The sequence below is a fragment of the Eucalyptus grandis genome, chromosome 10, assembly GCF_016545825.1.
Source record: "Eucalyptus grandis isolate ANBG69807.140 chromosome 10, ASM1654582v1, whole genome shotgun sequence".
Taxonomy (NCBI): Eukaryota; Viridiplantae; Streptophyta; class Magnoliopsida; order Myrtales; family Myrtaceae; genus Eucalyptus; species Eucalyptus grandis.
This window is the reverse complement of record NC_052621.1, coordinates 8,743,439-8,762,379: the sequence shown is the minus strand read 5'-3', so window position 1 is coordinate 8,762,379 and position 18,941 is coordinate 8,743,439. Positions and strand designations below refer to the sequence as shown.

Genomic DNA, 18,941 nt, shown 5'->3' with positions numbered 1-18,941 from the left:
GTGCCAACGGCTATGATGGCATGAAGGAGTATAAAAGGAAGACGTTCTAGTTGTCTTAAGCATGTGATCGATAGAAAAATTCCAGAGTCTGAATATCCTTGATTGTTAGTTGAGACTGAGCGAAATTGTATACAGAGAGTGTTTATACTTGGTGACGCCTTGAGTGAGTGTGGTAGATCATCTACACCTAGAAATCAAGGAAGATCAACACTGTAACAACTCTTTGATCATAGTGGAATCCAGCCAATCGGCTGTCGGTGCGTAAGAGTGGACGTAGGCTTGAATCAAGCCGAACCACTATAAACCGAGTGTTCAATTCTCTCTTTTCCTTACTCAGTCTTGCGATTGAATTTTTAACTGTTGCAAATTCTCTAATTGTTTAAATATCGTGCAAGCTTCGAGAAATTTTTTGTATACCTATTCACCCCCCCTCTAGGTACTCGTACTAGCTATTTCAAGATGGTGTTTCAATCCTCTTTTACTTGCAGAAAATTTTTCCAGGTTCGTTCTGGGCTGACCCTATTTGCATTTTTCTTTTGGCATGTTTTCTTCTTTTTCTGATATCTGTCACTAACTTTTACAGATGAATGGACCAATTTTCTTGAGCGGGTGAAATGTAAAAGTGAAGAGCAAGTCAAAAAATCTGTTGAACTGATAGAACAGCTTTGTCTTTGGGCATCATATAGAGGCCAGACCTTAGCTAGAACTGGTCTCTCTCTCTCTCTCTCTCTCTCTCTCTCTCAAACACACACACACAGACACACACACACCCCAAAAAAAATGGAACCTGATAAAAAAAATTGGAAATTGACCTAATTGTCCCTGGAAAGAAATAATAAAAGCCACGAAACTTGTGGTTTGTATGTGTCTTGTGGTATCAGAACATTTATACTTCGCATACTCAACTTTAAGAATTACAGGTTGCATCACCTGCTTTATGCATTTTCTACCAATCAACTAGAATGACTATAAGTGTCTTTTTTTTCACCTCTTTTCTTCTTTTGAACCCAACTGAAGGATGACTCTCCAGCCTGTGACCAATTGACTATAAGTTTATGAGCTTAAATTGTTAGAATAGTCCTATTTTTATAAGGAAGGAAAAAGAAAAAAGAAAAAAAGAATCCAACAGCTTTAAGGGTTCTTCTGGACGTCTTTGTGTAAGACCATTCTGTTGACACTTACAACTATTTAGAAAGGTCATAACCTTTATAAATGGAGAGTTCAAGTCCTCGCAACCAAACCAAAAAAAAAAAAAGAAGAGGGAAGATTCACTCGTTCATTTGTTATATCCTCTCCGCATGTTTCTCTTGTCATTCAATTGATTAAATATGCTACTGATGACAGTAAGAGGTATGATGTATTATCGGAAAGCTTTGGAGCTTCAGGCTTTTCTTGAGAAGGCCGATATTAAAGGTGCATGCTCTTTTCATGATTAGCTATATGGAAGTTTTTGAGTTGCTTGAGACTTATGCAGTATTTAGCTGGCTTTTCAGTCTTCTCCACAGTGTCTACACTCGTATAGCTAATGCTTATTATGATGTTTGGATGTCCTCGATGTTGCAACATGCAGCTTTAGAGAGAGGCCATAAGGCTGTAGAGCAATACATAGATCGAGCCAAATGTCAAGAAGAAGTCGACATGAAGTTCACTTATGTGGTCTCGTGTCAGCAATATGGTATACACAAAAGATCTGGGGATCACCGTGCACAGGATATTGAGAGGCTTATGAAAGAGTATGTGTTCATTCTCGCCTAAATCATCATCTGTTAGTTGCTGTATTTTAACAATTTTGATTTGTGCTCATTTTGCAGGTACCCATCACTCCGTGTGGCTTATATTGATGAGGTTGAAGAACGTAGCAAGGATGGGATCAACCAGACTTACTATTCAACTCTAATGAAGGCTACTTTCCCGAATCCAATTGGCTCTTCTAATTCAGTTGAAAAGTTGGTTCAGGTGAAGCTTGCTTTCGACTAAGCAGGAATAAGAAAAATTGCAGACACAATCTTGAGATTAATCCTGCTTCCATTTTGTTTCCATGCTATTTTTAGAAACTTGTAGTCTGCAATGCTTTCCAAGTAGCATTGCTTATGCCTATTAGAGATTGATTAGTGTCTCACAGAAATTGAAAACAGCTGAAACTTTTAGATTTAATGCAATGGGAAGGACCAATTTAAACTCAGCTATTAATGTATTAAACTTTCTAAATAAAGTTTCAAGTGAGATGATTTTGATCTAGATAGATTCACAACTTGAACATATCTTTTATTTTGTATAATTTTTATGTCATTTTTTTCCTAATTGAGAGATGAAAGTGCTTGTCATATTGAGCAAGGGGCCTTAGAAAAAAGAAAGGGCTCACAAGGAAAAAAAATTCAAATATAATAAAAAGGACTCTAAAATAAACAAAGAAAAGAAAATGAATAGCGACAACAAAGAAATGAAGAAAAAAATGAAAATGAAGTCAGCTAGGGAAAAAATGGTAAGGGGGAGGAAATTAGCCCAGGGATCCATTCCCATTTCTGTGGTTTGACCTCCACTAGTTGTAAGAGTGAGTGTAGTTGGATTCTTCCTATCGTGTACTTCTTATGCTTGCTTCTAGAAACATCATTAGTTTGTCAGTGTTGCTTCTGGATGATTGACCATCCGTTATGTTGCTCACATTTTTGGCCAAAAAAGAAAAAATAAAAATAACTTGACAGTTACGTTTGGATTAGGTTATATATAGGATAAAGCTTCCAGGACCCGCTATTTTGGGTGAAGGAAAACCCGAAAATCAGAATCATGCCATTATATTTACTCGTGGAGAATGCTTGCAAACAATTGACATGAACCAGGTATAATACATTTTATCCTTCAAAAACACATTGAGGAATGCTCCCATTGTTTGTGTTCACTTTATATCCTCCTTTTTTATTAGGATAACTACATGGAAGAAGCACTAAAAATGAGGAATTTGCTAGAAGAATTTCGCGAAAAGCATGATGGTGTGAGGTTTCCAACAATTCTTGGACTTCGGGAGCACATTTTCACTGGAAGGTGAGTTTTGCGGAAATTGCAATGTCTTATTCGACCGTTGTTGATAAATACTATTATGCAATGCTGAATGTTGTTTACAATCACTGCAGTGTTTCATCTCTTGCTTGGTTCATGTCGAATCAGGAAGCTAGTTTTGTGACTATCGGCCAAAGACTATTGGCCAACCCCTTGAAGTAAGTTATTCTATCTGTAACTTTTCAAAGATTTGAATGTATAGTGTGCCCGATAAATTTGGAGTCTGTTATTGCTGTTGTAATGGAAGAGTTGTACCCCTTGTACATGATGAGTCCTGCAAAGTGTAAAAGGCCAAGGCCAAACAAAAAGTCATGGGGGTTGGTTGTTTTTACTTTTTATTTTCCGAGGGGGTGGGTATTTCTGTGCTTCATTGATAGTTCTGTTGGGGATTTTGAATAGGGAAGGGAAAGATTAGAACTGCAGGGCATTGACAATGTGTGGATGTATGTACATGAACCCGAAGACGCCAAAGTTGTGCGACTTTTAATTATTTGATTCACACTTGTTGTACAAACAGAAATCGGACTCCCATTCGAGTCAATGAAAGATGGGTCATAAGGTGAAATTTGAGTTCTGTTTAAGTAAACTGGAAATTCCATCGAACGGCTTACATTCAATGAGCAGTTAATGATATTGTTTAGCGAGTCTAAGAATTAAGACTTTTAGCCCATTCTCATTGAGATGAATGCAAAAGCAAACCAGGTTCAATGAGTTCATTAGTCCTATATAGAGTTTTGGAAAAGAGACAAACGCTTGCCCATTTAATGAGGCGACTTTTTATTTTTATAATTTGTAAGTATCTAAATAAGGATGCCAAGGAACGTACATGATTTGTAAAATGATATAGCAAACTCTTGTTGGATGTTTCAAGTAGCGCTCAAATATAAATCCATCTAGACTTTGACTTTATAAGTACATCAATTCTTGTAACCTTATGATTGCTCTATGTATCTTATCGTATGATCATGAATAACTGTTGAATTTTCTTTGCTCCATTTGTTACTTGTCATGAAGGGTTCGTTTCCATTATGGTCATCCCGATGTCTTTGATCGACTGTTTCATCTTACTAGAGGTGGTGTCAGTAAGGCTTCCAAAGTTATTAATTTGAGTGAAGACATATTTGTTGGTACGTGGGTCTTTGGATTTGTCTATTATAACTTGTTGGCTTTAGCTTTACATGTATTTAAATTTTCTCTCTTGCAGGCTTCAATTCTACACTTCGTGAAGGCAATGTAACTCATCATGAGTATATACAAGTTGGAAAAGGGAGGGATGTGAGTCTAAACCAGATATCCATGTTTGAGGCTAAAATAGCCAATGGAAATGGGGAACAGACTTTGAGTAGAGATATATATCGTCTTGGACATCGTTTTGATTTCTTCAGAATGCTGTCATGTTATTTCACCACCATCGGCTTTTACTTCAATACTCTGGTAAGTCGACGTTTTCTTCATATCGTTGTATTTTTCTTCTTATGTATGTCCTAATTCTAACAGTTGTCTTATTATTATTTTTTTTTCCCGGCAGATTTGTGTGCTTACGGTATATATCTTCCTTTATGGCCGTCTTTATTTAGTTCTTAGTGGGTTTGAAAAGGAATTGAGTACTCAGCCAATGATTAGGGACAATAGGCCTCTCCAGGTGGCCCTTGCCTCGCAATCATTTGTACAATTTGGATTTCAATGGTACTGCCTATGTTGATGGAAATAGGCTTGGAAAGGGGATTTCTAAATGCACTCAGTGATTTTGTGATGATGCAATTGCAACTTGCCTCCATTTTCTTCACATTCTCTCTTGGAATAAAGACGCACTATTATGGAAGAACTATACTTCACGGAGGTGCAAAATACAGGGGTACTAGTCGCAGTTTTGGTGTGTTCTATGCCAAGTTTGCAGACAATTATAGAATGTACTCCCGTAGTCACTTCGTTAAAGGATTTGAATTAATGATTTTGCTGCTTGTGTACCAAATCTTTGGTGAATCTCATACGGGTGCCATTGCTAATATCTTGATCACAGTGTACATGTGGTTCATGGTTGGGAGTTGGCTTTTTGCCCCTTTCCTATTTAATCCTTCTGGTTTCGAGTGGCAAAAGATTGTTGATGATTGGAGAGAATGGAAAAAATGGATTAGCAACCAAGGTGGAATTGTACCTCCAGAAAAAAGTTGGGAAACATGGTGGGAAGAGGAACATGAGCATCTGTGTCATTCTGGAATGTGGTGTATCATAGCTGAGACTATATTGGCACTGCGGTTTTTCATATATCAGTATGGTCTTGTGTATCACTTGAACATCGTGAAGCATAACAAAAGTTTTCTGGTATATAATTCCTTTGTCCCTAACTCATCCTATATCTTTTGTTTATATTTTGGCTTACTATTTCTTCTTATATCCACAATATAATTCCTTTGATCTCATTTATTTCTATATCAAATGGTAAATAAACAAGAATAACAGAGATCCATGACAGTGGCAGTATCAAGGTGTTCATCTTTCTCTTTGGCATAATTGCAGGTCTATGGCATATCATGGCTAGTGATCTTCCTTATATTGTTTGTGATCAAGGTGAGGATACATGTTCCGTTCTAAAATCTTCCAAAATTTCTTATCAATGCGCTAGTACAACTAGTTATATATGATTATGTGACATAAGCATGATTATTTGATATGCAGTTTTGCAACCTGTGAATTTCTCTGAATTTAAGTTTGATGTTCTCATACTGAATGGTGAGAACTATAAAGTTTGGAAGGAGTCAGTTCTTCTTCAATTGGGGTGGATGGACATTGACTATGTTATAAGGAAAGACAAACCACCTGTTTCTACAGATTTGAGCACTACAACTGAGATAACCCTTTATAACCAATGGGAGCGGTCTAACCGCGTTTGTGCTATATCTATAAGGGCTAAGATATCTCATAGTATTAGTGGTTTGGTTGCTCAGCATAGCAATGCTAAGGCTTTATTGGAGGCCATAGATGTGCAGTTTGAGAGTTTTGAGAAAGCGCATGCCATGACTGTCATGCCCCGATCCTCGAGCGCGTACTCATCCCTCTATGGTCGATAAAATTTATGCAACTTCCCAAGACGAGTCACCGACTCTTTCATTTTATTGCACATGCAGAAGCAAAAACAAACCCCCTGACAGTAACCATCTCGGGATAAAAAAACAGGATAACACATTCATAAACAAACGTGCTTTTATAACACATTGAGTCATTTACAAAAGACAACAACCAAAAAAACTACTTCTCAAAAAGAGGCTATCCTATCTGACCTACTCTTCAGGTCCCCTTAGTTCGGCTCCAGGTCCTCCACTCTACGGCCTTGAAAATTGAGCCCACAACGGGGTGAGATATAAATCTCAGCGAGTTTACGCTCTAAGCCCCGATTAGGAGGGAAATACACCTAGAATTGTTCTAACCACACAATCACACGATCACACAATCAGAACAGAGAACATACCTTGCCTCCATTCCTTCCTGCACGTCAGCATAGTTCATATTACAATGCATATAATCAATGCATATAACAATTGGAACATCTCATCAACTCAATTAATCACAAAAGTCCTGATTATAAGGCCAAACTATTATGACACGTCCCATATCATGCCACACAATTTTGTCTCATAATTAGGCACATTAAATTCAAACAATCATGCATTCCAATTGTTAATTAAGCCACTCAAGGCACAACCGACTCCCATGTTCGGCTGTCTACTGGCGGAGCCAGGAATCGTCTCTTCCCCACTGAGCACGGCTTCGTCCCTCATGGACAGCATTCCCGAAGGAGCATAGGTTTGGAATCTACAGCGACCCGATACCCTAATGCATGGGCAACCCGAAAAGGGATTTAATAACGTTCGGCTTAAAAGCTCGAGACGGTTTCTCTTATCCAACACACGACAATCAATCTTGGCCCAAGATACCATGCATTGCACTTAAATGCCTCAATTAAAATAGTGATCCTAGCCTATTTTCTTCACATTGAAAGCACCCAGTGAAAATAGTCGTGTGTGTGTGGGTACACGATTAGATTGGACCCCGAAAATTCATAACCTCCAATTTAAAATCCCACTATTTTTATATAGTATATAAAACTATTTTGGTGTTAAAATCCGACACCGGGATTTTCTCGAATAATTATTGAAATTCACAAATTTTGGAATTAAATACTCAAAATTCTAATCAGCACTCAATTTTCACAAATTAACATTTAATCATAGAAATTAACCACACCATTGCAATCAACACGCAATTCTAGTCATCGGCTATCTCGGTCTAATTTTCGGAAAATAATTAATAATTAAATAAATTACCGGAAATTAAATAAATTACAAAATAAATAAATTTAAAGCATTTAATTGAATTAATCTAAACTAACTAAGCTAAATAATCTAACTAACAATTAAATCTAACCATTCTATTTAATTTAATCTAAGTACACTAATTTAAATAAACTAACTAATTCCTAACTAATCCACCTAACTAAACTAACTAAACTAACTAAATACTAACTATACACTTAATCTAACTAAGCCATCCTAAGCCTAATTAACCTAATTAATCCACTAATTAGCTAACTAACACACCTCTAAGTTTCATTAGCCCACTAATTAAGGATTAGAATGCAACTTACTGGTTAGCACGAAAATCGGCTCACGACGATGGCGGCGCGATGGCGGCCAGAGCTTGAACTCACGGTGAGGTCGAGGGATGCTTGGACTGGCTGAAAACGGCCAACGAACTTGCTGTTCGGGCTGAGAAAACCGGCACAAAAACTGCTGGTTTCGGTCTTGAATTGTGAGGGGTTGAAGCGGGCCGCGGCAAAAACTGAGGAAAGTTTCGGTGGAGGCTGCAATGCGTGGACGACTCGCGGCAAAGCAACTTCAGTCTTCGGTCTTCCGTGGACTACAGGGGAAAAATCTTCGAGCGTGGCTGGACGTGAAAAGCGTGGGCTTCGGTGAGGGAAAAATGGGCTGCTCGATGAAGACGTGTGGGCTCAAGATGCTGAAGGTTTCACGGTCAACAAGTTGGGAAGGGGTTTCTTTGGTTGACCAAGGAGTTGGGGACATGGACGTGGCATGAAGATTTCGGTGGAGATGGCCTGCTCGAGGAAGATAAATACAGAGGAGGAGTCAACGTGGCTGAGGGAGCTCACTTGCTGGTTGACTCTGTTGTACTGAATTAGTATGTCCATGATGGGGTGCGATGAGAATGCACCATTTCACCTTGATATGCTATAATGGAAAGACACCATTTGAAGGGGTGTGATGGAGTCATATAAAAGACTCTAGAAGACAACCGTTGGCACGGTTGGAAGAACGTACATACAGAAAAGAAAGTTTTCCTTTTCTTGTCCCCTTTCCATCAAAGAGAAGGCGTTTCATTTCTTCTTTACAAGAACAATTTGCATTTACGCCGTGGAAATCGGACGTTTTCCTCGTGATTGCGTTCAGACCAACGTGAGGTAATATTGTTCGTGATTCATCCGCAAATTCAACGTTCGTTCTGGGGCAAATTGTTTGATCTCGCATCAAAAGAGGTAAGTCGTCTTCCGCTGACTTGAATTCCAAGATTGGTATCGGAGCCAGGTCGTGATTTCTGCCTTGTTTTTTATCGAATTTTCTCTTTTACCATTTGATATCGAGATCAAGAGTATGAAATTTGCACTGCTTGGATGTTCATTGCACGGAATTGCTAATCCAAATAGTCGAAATCGAACCGAAGCGAAGAACGGGTTTGGGGTCGTGTACAGCCGTACGGTTCTGGCCATTTTTCGAAACATTTTTTCGACCAAAATCCATTTTCAAATATACAGGATGAAAGTACTCGTCGAGACGAGTTCGACGATGGGTAGATCGCCGCCGGAGGACGCCGGACGTGCCCACACGTGTGGCCAAAAGCTGCTGCGTGTGGGCGTCACGCACCTGAAGTGCTGGAAACGCCAGCACGTGCGCAACACGTGCTGGTTGGCGAACCGGCACGTGATGACGTCACTGTGACGTCATCCAACGGGTTGGTGCCGGATGACGTCATCGATGACGTCACCGCCGGCGGTGGCCCGACCCAACCCGACCTAACCCGAGGCTGACCCGCAACCCGACCCGAGGCTGACCCGGACCCGACCTGACTATTGACCGGTCAACGGGTCGGACTGGTCAATCGGTTCGGCGATCAAACTGATCAGATCGGTCACTGGTTGGACTGGTCGGTCCGATCACCGGCGGGACCGGTCGGACTGGCCAGGAGCCATTTAGGCTCGTTGGCGCGTGCGACACACGCACCGCACACTCAGGCGGCGCGTGAGGGCACGTGGAAGCTCCAATTGGAGTGTGGTCGGCGGCGTTTGGTTCGTATGGATGTTCTCTACATTGTGGTATAGTTATTTTGCATGTTTGAATTTTATAAATGTATGAAATTGTGTATGGAACCCGAAGTACGCGTATTTTTAGGGTATAAATGCATAGTTTATTCATTTGTAGTTTGTATTTTCTTATGTTTTAGGAATTACAGCAGCCAGCCTATATGAAAATGATGTTATATATGCTGAGTAGAGCTTGGTTCGATGGTAGCATGTATATAGTTTAATATACTTGCAGTTTTCTAGTTCAAAGAAAATTCGAACAATGGTAGAAAATCATTGTTTTTCCGTTACATGTTGAATTGCGGTTTTGATTGTAGTTGTAGCATGATTGTTTTTTGTATGTTGCTTCACATCATGCTATGTTTTTGTGTTAGTGGAAAAATGTAGAAATTACATGAGGTCATGTAATTATTTTTCCTAATGGGAGTTCGTAGGTTGGTAGAATTTGAAGGAGTTCTCACCTAGAACTTTAAAATTTGTGCAAATTAAACTAATTAATGATAATAGAACAATCGTACATAGGAGCTAATTGGGAACATAATGAACTTTCGTTTCTGTGTCTTTTGTTGAATTATCATTAATTTAGTTTGTCTTTGCTGCAAATTAAATATGTGTGTTATTCTGAAAAATGTGCTAGTATTGATTTTGCGTTTATTATGTCAATGTGTTATAGCAATTGATTATGACTTCGGCATCCAAGACTATTGTGGCTGACCTCAATAAGGGTGAGAAGCTAAACGGTGATAATTATGATATTTGGTACCGAAAGGTTCAGTACATCCTTGAGGAGTAAGAGGTTTTGGAAACCCTTAGTCACACCATGGATGAACCTGAGCATAGAACTTCAGCTCAACACAAGAGAGATCAAGAAGCTTATCAAGCTTGGAAAAAGAAAAATAGCATTGCTCGTATCACGTTGCTGAGCTGTATGCAAGATGATTTCATGTGTGAGTTTGAAAGTTATGATAAAGCTCAAGTTATGTGGGTTGACTTGAAAGATAAGTTTGGGAGTACATCTGCCACTAAGCTAAGAAAACTCACCATCAAGTTTGACACATACCGAAAGTGCCTAAATGTAACGATGAGGTAACATCTTCGGGAGATGTCAAACATGATTCGTGAGCTGAAGTCGGCAAATCACTTTCTTACTGATGAACAACAAGTTTAGGCTGTTATAAGGTCTTTTCCTGACAATTGGGAGCATATAAAGATCAATATGACGCATAATGAGAATATTGTCACTTTTGATGATATTGCGCGTCATTTGGAATTAGAGGATGAGCACCTAGAGGCCGCGAGATCCTCTACTCATGCTTATGTTGCTAAATCGAGTTCGCGCAAAGCTTCGGGCTTCAAGCGCAAAAGGAATCATCAATTCAACAACAAAGGGAAAAAGACTGATCATGCACCTAAGAGGGCTAAGACCTTCCAAAGCAAAAAGCGTGGTGGGAAGAATGACAAGGTCAAGATGAAGTGCTACAATTATGGCAAGATGGGTTACTTTGCTCGTGAATGCACTGAGCCAAAAGATGTACCCTATTACTCCATTACTTTAAGTAATGCTTTTGTTTCTAGCACTGTAATGCTTGATGAATCTCATCCAATGTGGACTGTAGACTCAGGAGCAATAGACCACGTAGCTAGAGACCGAGAAGTATTTGTGGAGTATCGTCGGATTCAGCCTGGAAGAAGATGGATATATGTTGGGAATAACTCAAGAATTGAAGTGAATGGTATCAACACATGTAAATTAATTTTACGTGGTGGTTGAAACCTATTCCTACATGATATCCTTTATGCTCCAGATATTCGACGAAACTTGGTCTCTGTAGTTGTTCTTCTTAGCTTAGGTTATGTATTGAATTTCCATGGTGATTGTGTTGACATTTTGTATGAAACAGTTTATTATAGTTCAGGTCATGTATCGAATGGTTTTATGGTGTTAGACATTGACTATGATCAATACAATATTAATGTCGATAGTTGTTTTTCTTTAATTGCATCTTCTAGTAATGTTGACATTGATGCAAGTACTTGACATGCTAGATTATGTCATATTGGGTTACAAAGAATGCAAATATTAGCTAGAGAAGACCTTTTAGGGTCACTCACTAATGTTGATCTACCCGTATGTGAACATTGTCTAGCGAGAAAAGCAACTAGAAAACCATTCGGTAAAGGGACTAGAGCCGAATTTCCATTGCAACTCATACATTCTGACATTTGTAGTCCTTTGAATGTGAGGGCGAGGCATGGGGTCTCATATTTCATCACTTTCATAGATGACTTCATGCGTTTCGGTTATGTTTTTATGATCTCCCATAAGTCAGAAGTATTATATTGCTTTAGACGATATATAGCAATGGTAGAGAATCAATTGAACAAAACAATAAAGGCATTGAGAACCGATTGTGGACGTGAGTATCTATCTGAGCGATTCAAGGCTCTTTGCGATGAAAAGTGGATTGTACGACAATTGACTATTCTTGGTACTCCATAACAAAATGGGGTAACTGAGAGAAGGAATAGAACCATATTTGGAAATGGTTAGGTCTATGATGGTGTAAGTAAATTTACCTATCTCCTATTGGGGATATGCGTTATTGACTGCTGTCTATATACTTAACCAAGTGCCCTCAAAATCGGTCACTTTCACCCCTTATGAATTGTGAACTGGTAGGAAACCATAATTAAGTAGTCTATGTCCATGGGGATGTGTAGCTTATGTTCATGATTCTTCCCATAAATATGACAAATTAGGTTCTAGAGGGAAGAAATGTATCTTTATAAGATATTCTGAACACTTCAAAGGGTACGTGTTCATAGGTGAACAAGTTGGTGGAAGTGTGACCAAAATTGAGTCACGAGATGTCACGTTCTTGGAGAATGATTTTCCTAATAGAGGTGAGATTGATGAGGACTTCCTATTATATGAAATGGAAGATCCTAATAACACACCCACTAATGTTGTAGGGGGAAATGAAGATTTACCTCAACACACTAGACCTAGTGGGTGTGTTGCATCGCGTGGTGAACTGAATTCAAGAGAAATTCAGTTGCGTAAAAGTAATTGTAAAAGTATTTATCGTCGTCGTTTTGAGATTGAAGGGGAAGTATTTATGATTGCTTAGAAAGACGATGCTGAGCCTAAGATTGTTTAAGAGGTTATCTCATCCTCTGATAAGGAAGAATGGAGAAGAGTTTTGGAAGATGAAATGAAGTCAATGTGGGCAAATCATGTCTGGGACTTGGTTGATCTACCATCCAATTGCAAGGCCATTGGAAACAAATGGGTCTTTAAAATTAAAGCGAAGGGAGGATGGATCCATTGAAAAGTATAAGACTTGTCTTGTGGCGAAAGGTTATACTCAACAAGAGGGTATAGACTATGAGGAAACCTTTTCACCAGTTGTAAGTTTTGCCTCAATATGCCTTATTCTAGCCATCATTGCACATTTGGACCTTGAATTACATCAAATGGATGTAAAGACGACATTTCTCAATGGAGAACTAGATGAGGAAATCTATATGAAGTAGCCAATATGTTTCATAGCTAAAGGTCAAGAGCATAAAGTTTGCAAGTTTCATCGCTCAATATATGGCTTTAAGCAATCATCTAGACAGTGATATCTTCGTTTTCATCAAGCCATAACAATTTTTGGTTTCACAATAATCGAAGAAGATCACTGTGTATATGTCAAGCGGTGCAAAGATAAATTTGTGATTTTATCACTTTATATGGATGATATTCTGTTGGTTGGAAATGACAAGGTTTTGGTTATCACTATAAAAGAATGGTTGTCCTCCAATTTTGAAATGAAGGACATGAGAGAAGCTGTTTATATATTAGGAGTTAAGATCGAATGAGTTAAGATTGAAAGAGATCGATCAAGGAAACTCCTTGCTTTATCACAAGAGTTTTATATATTGAAGATTTTTGAACGCTTCAATATGCAGCACTGTAATCCCATTGATACCCCTGTCATGCAAGGTGAAAGCCTAAGTATTGAGATGTGTCCTAAGAATCTAGAAGAAATTAAAATAATGAAAACTGTTCCTTACGCTAGTGCGGTCGGAAGTTTGATGTATGCTATGATGTGTACTCAACCCAACATATGTTATGCCATGGGATTGGTGAGCCGATATCAATCAAATCCTGGTCAAGCACACTGGAAAGCAGTGGAGGATCCTAAGATACTTGAAGGGCACCATGGACTATCAACTTTGTTACCAAGGGAATGATTTACGACTATTGGGCTATTCAGATGTTGATTGGGTTAGAGACCTCGATGAGCATAAATTGACTTACGGATATGCATTCTTGCTCAATAGAGGTGCAATTTCTTGGAATAGCAAGAAACAGACATGCACAGCCTTGTCTACGATGGAGGCATAATTTATTGCATGTTCTGTTGTAGTGCAAGAAGCAGTATGGCTAAGACATTTCTTGGAAAATTTAGCCACTGTCACTGAGGTTCCAAAACCGGTGATAGTTTATTGCGATAGTCAAGCAGCCATTACCTATGTAAAGGATCCCAAGTATCATGGAAGGACGAAGCACATTGACATAAAGAATAACTTCATAAGAGATATAACAACGCAGAAAGAAGTGATCCTACAATACATTTCAACCAATAGAATGGTTGCTGATCCATTTACGAAGGCTATTCCTAGAGACATATTCTTGACCCACAAGATATCACTATGATTGCGTAGAATGTGATATGTATTATTGTAGAGGATCATTGGTTTATGTATATGTGAACATATGTATTGTACTTGTTTGTTTATTGATGACTTGACATTTTATCAATAAGTATAAATCCATTATGAGACTAGCACATATATACTTATATTATTGAAAAGTATGTCAGCAGGCAATGATTGGCTCACTCACACGAGCAATCATCTCAAGTGCTATAATTAGCACGTTGAGATGAGACATTATGTACAAATAAATGCTGAAGAGCAAGTTTGGTACATAAGATAATATGTCGCATTGATTGGAGTCAAGATGAGGTCTGTGATTTGTTTATAATAAGACCGAATATTATAGTCTCACAATCATGTATGCCCGAAAGATGCCGGATGCGAGTACTTAATTGGGTGCTATAGAAAACGAGCTGATATAGCACTCGAGCTAAACGTGAGTAAGTGAGAAGCACATGACTATGTTTAGGCTAAGATCTGTATAGTGGATATATTCAATAAATGACATATGCTCTTATAGAAAGAGAAATCCACTATAGCATATAATTCATACTACATATGCATTGCACGACCGACAAGGGAATGCGAGTAAAGTTATCCCTATTTATTCATCGTGTGAGCCCTTAAGGTAATTTATGATTTACCTCATTTTGTGCCCCATGTTACTTCTGACTATGTTCTTGAAGTAAAAGATCAATGTTGCTACTTTAGCATGTTATTGGCGGTCATGAATAGATATGGCCTTATGGGACGTGTCTAGGAAAGCAGTTGTTCTGAAATAGAGAGAGACATAAGTGCGAAAGAAGACTATTGTTGTTTTATATCTATCGCATGTATTTACTGGTCGACCAATTATATTGCCTTATGTGATTGCGGATATAATTGTAAATACATGGTATTTTGATAATAGTCAAGTATAGCCTTTAAGGGATAGGTATACTTGGACTGATGTAACAAAATATGTCTTGGGCACTGTGAGACATCGATTGTTTATTTCTTTTTGGTGTTGTAGCTATTATGTCATCTCTAACAGGTGCATAATTTGAGCTCCCAAGTGCAGGTTTACCCACTGGTCGCACGGTTTACTTGCTAGTATGAATTGTTTTGTAAAGTTGATGAATGTTGAATGCTTTATATTATTGATTGAGCGCTATCAAGCCCATCATGTTTGAGTGGGAGATGTTGTACTGAATTAGTACGTCCATGATGGGGTGCGATGAGAACGTATCATTTCACCTTGATACGCTACGATGGAAAGACACCATTTGAAGAGGTGTGGTGAAGTCATATAAAGACTCCAGAAGACAACCGTTGGCAAGGTTGGAAGAACGTACATACAGAAAAGAAAGTTTTCCTTTTCTTGTCCCATTTCCATCAAAGAGAAGGCGTTTCATTTCTTCTTTACAAGAGCAGTTTGCATTTATGCCGTGGAAATCAGACGTTTTCCTCGTGATTGCATTCAGACCAACGTGAGGTAATATTGTTCGTGATTTATTCGCAAATTCAATGTTCGTTCCGGGGCAAATTGTTTGATCGTGCATCGAAAGAGGTAAGTCGTCTTCCGTCGACTTGAATTCCAACAGACTTGGCAGGAAACAAAGTTTAGTGGAGGATGGGTGTGGGCTGCAGAGAAGAGAAGTGGTGGAGCTGCAGGTGATGGCTTTGGTCGAAGAGCAAACGAAGGAAAAAGTAAACATGAATGAGCTGAAGCCGTGAAGAGAGAGATGAAGGAGCGGTATGCGAAGATGAAGATCGACCGAGGCTTGCTCAACAAGCTGGATGATGAGAGAGAGGCCAAAAGTCCACATGCTTAGCCATTTAATTAAATGTTTGGTCCCCCTTTGGTCATCAAGCATATCTCAATGTCCCTTATTTCTTTCTTGCTTAAAAATCCATAAATAATCCAATTTTGGTGCCAAAATGCAGCCCTCCTCTCTTGATCCGAATTTCTTAATTTTGGCTTCAATTTCTTCATGAAATTTCACAAATCAACGTCAACTTTCGTTGAAGAAAAATCCCACACATTTCCACAAAATTTCTATAAGTTCCCATTAGCACATAGCCCGGCTTTGAAGTCAAAATTTCCTTTAAATAAACTAAACCGAATTTCCGTTCATTTTCCGAATCGTCCGAATCGATTTTCCGAAAAAATCCCGAAATCTTCGAAATTTTTTCAAAAAGTGAGTCAACGTTCCTAAAATGAATTGTGACACGATAAATTTTCAATTTCGGAAATCGAGTTCAATTTCGCGGTTAATTTCAATCGATGTGATTTTAGCACGTCCCAATCTACCGGGTAGCTTTTAAGAATTTTTAATGCAATCGACCCATGATTGATTATTTTCGAGCTACATTGTACGTCTTCGACACATTAGCGACTCTCGATTGTCGTGAAAATTTTGAGATTTCAAATACGGACACTGGGTACAAAAATGACAGAAAAATCGATCTAGTGCCGTTCGACAGAAATTTTGCAATTAAATGGAATCACCCATGCACTAATCACATATCTCTATTGAATTGACCTATCTCCAGTCTCTGATCGATTTTGGCAGTGCCGTAATGATCCTTGTAGATTAGCACGATTAAGAAATCGATTCCTGATTGAATTCTCAAGGTTATTGCATTTAGATTCCTTAACGGCTTCACCTAATAGGCTAGTTAACTCGTAAGTGGCCAACTCAGAGAAAAAGGCTATAGGCACGTCGATGAAAAGCCCATTTCATCTCATTGAAATCAGACTAAAAAATCAGGATGTCACAATGACCCTAATTATGAAGTTTTCATCATTGAAGCTCACTAGTGTTAGAGGTGTGCGTGAGCACATCATGCAAATTAGGGATATTGTGGCTCAGCTTGAGAACCTTGAGGTTGAGATATCTGAATCCTTTCTTGTGTATTATACTTTGAACACTCTCCCGCAACAGTATGCACCTTTCAAGATCTCTTACAACACACATAAGAATAAATGGTCAATTAATGAACTCATGACCATGGTGTTCAAGAGGAAGAAAGATTGATTATGGAATTGGGAGAAAGTGCTCATTTGGTAACACAAGGAAATAATAAGGGCCATCGTAAGCATAAGGGAAAAGGTAAAATATTTCCCCAAGCTGACATTAAGAAAGAATCAAAATGTTTCTTTTGTAAAAAGAAGAGGCATATAAGGAAGGATTGCGTTAGATTTAAGGCATGGCTTAAGAAGAAATGTAATCAAATCTCTTGTGTTTGTTATGAATATAATATAGCTGATGTGAGTCACAACACTTGGTGGATTGATTCTAGGTCTACTGTAACATCTTGATTTTCCAATTCTGTTTTCAATAGAATGAGTCGGACATTTCATCTACGCGTATATAGTTCTTTTCTCTTAGTTGGCCACTCACGAGAAAATTAGTCTATCAGGTGAAGGCGTTAAGGGATTCTAACGCATCAGACTCGAGAATTTGACTAGGAAAACTTCTCGACCGAGATAATCTACAAGGATCATTATGGCACAGTTAAAAATCGATTAGAGATCGGAGATAGGTCGACTCAACAAAGGCATGTGATCAAGTGAGGGTGATTCCACCAGATTGCACAATTCTTGTAGATCGGCACTGGATCGATTTTTCTGTTGTTTTGGTACCTTATGTCCGTATTTGAAACCTTGAGATTCTCACGACAACCGAGAGTCGTCAATGTGTCGAAGATGTACATTGTGGCTTGAAAATGATCAACCACAGGTCAAATGCACGAAAATTCCTAAAAGCTACCTGGCAGATTAGGATGCACTAGAATCGCGCTAGAATGAAATTAACCGTAAAATGAAATCGAATTTAGAAATTAGAAGTCCTGTCGTGTCACAAATCATTTTAGGAACGTTGACTCATCTTCAGAAGATTTTTATACAAACCGAGTTTTTTGGTGAAAAAATCAAAGTATGGTTATTTTGGTTCGGGAAAATTGGTAGGTCCGCTTTTGGTCGCACTTTTGAGATCCAAGATGGTTCTATGGCCGAGGAAGAATGTGAATTGAAGTGTGGTGACATTGGATAAATTTATGGACTTCAATTTGGCTCAATTGGGAGGATTGAATGAAATTGAAAGAAATTTGGTGTACAAATATTGGAAATTCGTATGCCATGGTGGGTGAGACAAATTGGACCCATTAGAAGCTTGTGAGGGAAGATTGGAGGTGACTGGAAGGTGATGTCACGTGAGGTCATGGTGGGGCCAAGTTGGAGGGGGTGTTGACAAGTGGAAGTGGCTCATTGGCTCTCAAAAAGTGGGGATTTCACTTCAATCTTCATCTTCTTCCTTGGGAGTTGGAGAGGAGAGAGAGAAGCTGAGTAGACTAGTGATCGGCCTCCCCTTCGCTCGACGCACACCCGCACGCCACCGGAGGCCTCGCTGTCGCCGCTCGTCCGCGCTCGCCGTCGCCGCTCACTCGCGCACACGCTGCTCCGCTCGCTTGCTCGCTGCTCTGCTCCTTCCATTGTTGTTCCATTCGCTATCCAGCGTCGTCGTTCGTTCGTCCAGGCTGCGTCTTAGCCTCTCTACCGTCGCCTGAGCCGTCGTGGTGGTCGTCCAGCTCGCCGGAGAGCCACTGCAAGCCAGCCCGTGTTTGCTGCTGGTTCGAGCTCCCTGGCCGTTGTCCTTTGCAACCCGTGCGTCCAAGTCATTGTCTGGCGCCTCCAGCAGCTGCTCACTGTCGCCAATGCCGTCGTGAACCTCCGCCAATCATCGCCTAAGCTGCCGCCGTCCATCCCCGCCGTTTCCGCGCCCAACCAGCCACCGGCGCATCCTCCTCCGACCAAGATCAGTAG

At 39.4% G+C, this 18,941-nt stretch overlaps 2 protein-coding genes across 2 annotated transcripts; both read left to right on the top strand.

The window, feature by feature from the left end:
• Positions 1-456: 456 nt before the first annotated feature.
• On the top strand, positions 457-4,904 carry LOC120288934 (callose synthase 3-like). The gene is made up of 10 exons (XM_039303225.1): positions 457-501; positions 584-709; positions 1,345-1,733; positions 1,812-1,956; positions 2,718-2,837; positions 2,921-3,039; positions 3,129-3,212; positions 4,069-4,181; positions 4,259-4,488; positions 4,583-4,904. Exons 3-10 carry the CDS (start codon positions 1,429-1,431, stop codon positions 4,754-4,756), a joined length of 1,290 nt encoding a protein of 429 aa, XP_039159159.1. The 5' UTR covers positions 457-501; positions 584-709; positions 1,345-1,428; the 3' UTR covers positions 4,757-4,904.
• Positions 4,756-6,122, top strand: LOC120288696 (callose synthase 3-like). The gene is made up of 3 exons (XM_039302785.1): positions 4,756-5,376; positions 5,572-5,622; positions 6,000-6,122. Exons 1-3 carry the CDS (start codon positions 4,756-4,758, stop codon positions 6,120-6,122), a joined length of 795 nt encoding a protein of 264 aa, XP_039158719.1.
• The last annotated feature ends 12,819 nt before the right edge of the window (positions 6,123-18,941 follow it).

Coding starts and splice junctions, on each gene's coding strand:
- LOC120288696 (XM_039302785.1), top strand. CDS start 4,756: ATGGAAATAGGCTTGGAAAGGGGATTTCTAAATGCACTCAGTGATTTT. Junction 5,377..5,571: donor AGCATAACAAAAGTTTTCTG/GTATATAATTCC, acceptor GCATAATTGCAG/GTCTATGGCATATCATGGCT. Junction 5,623..5,999: donor TTATATTGTTTGTGATCAAG/GTGAGGATACAT, acceptor TTGGTTGCTCAG/CATAGCAATGCTAAGGCTTT.
- LOC120288934 (XM_039303225.1), top strand. CDS start 1,429: ATGATTAGCTATATGGAAGTTTTTGAGTTGCTTGAGACTTATGCAGTA. Junction 1,734..1,811: donor ATTGAGAGGCTTATGAAAGA/GTATGTGTTCAT, acceptor CTCATTTTGCAG/GTACCCATCACTCCGTGTGG. Junction 2,838..2,920: donor AAACAATTGACATGAACCAG/GTATAATACATT, acceptor CTTTTTTATTAG/GATAACTACATGGAAGAAGC.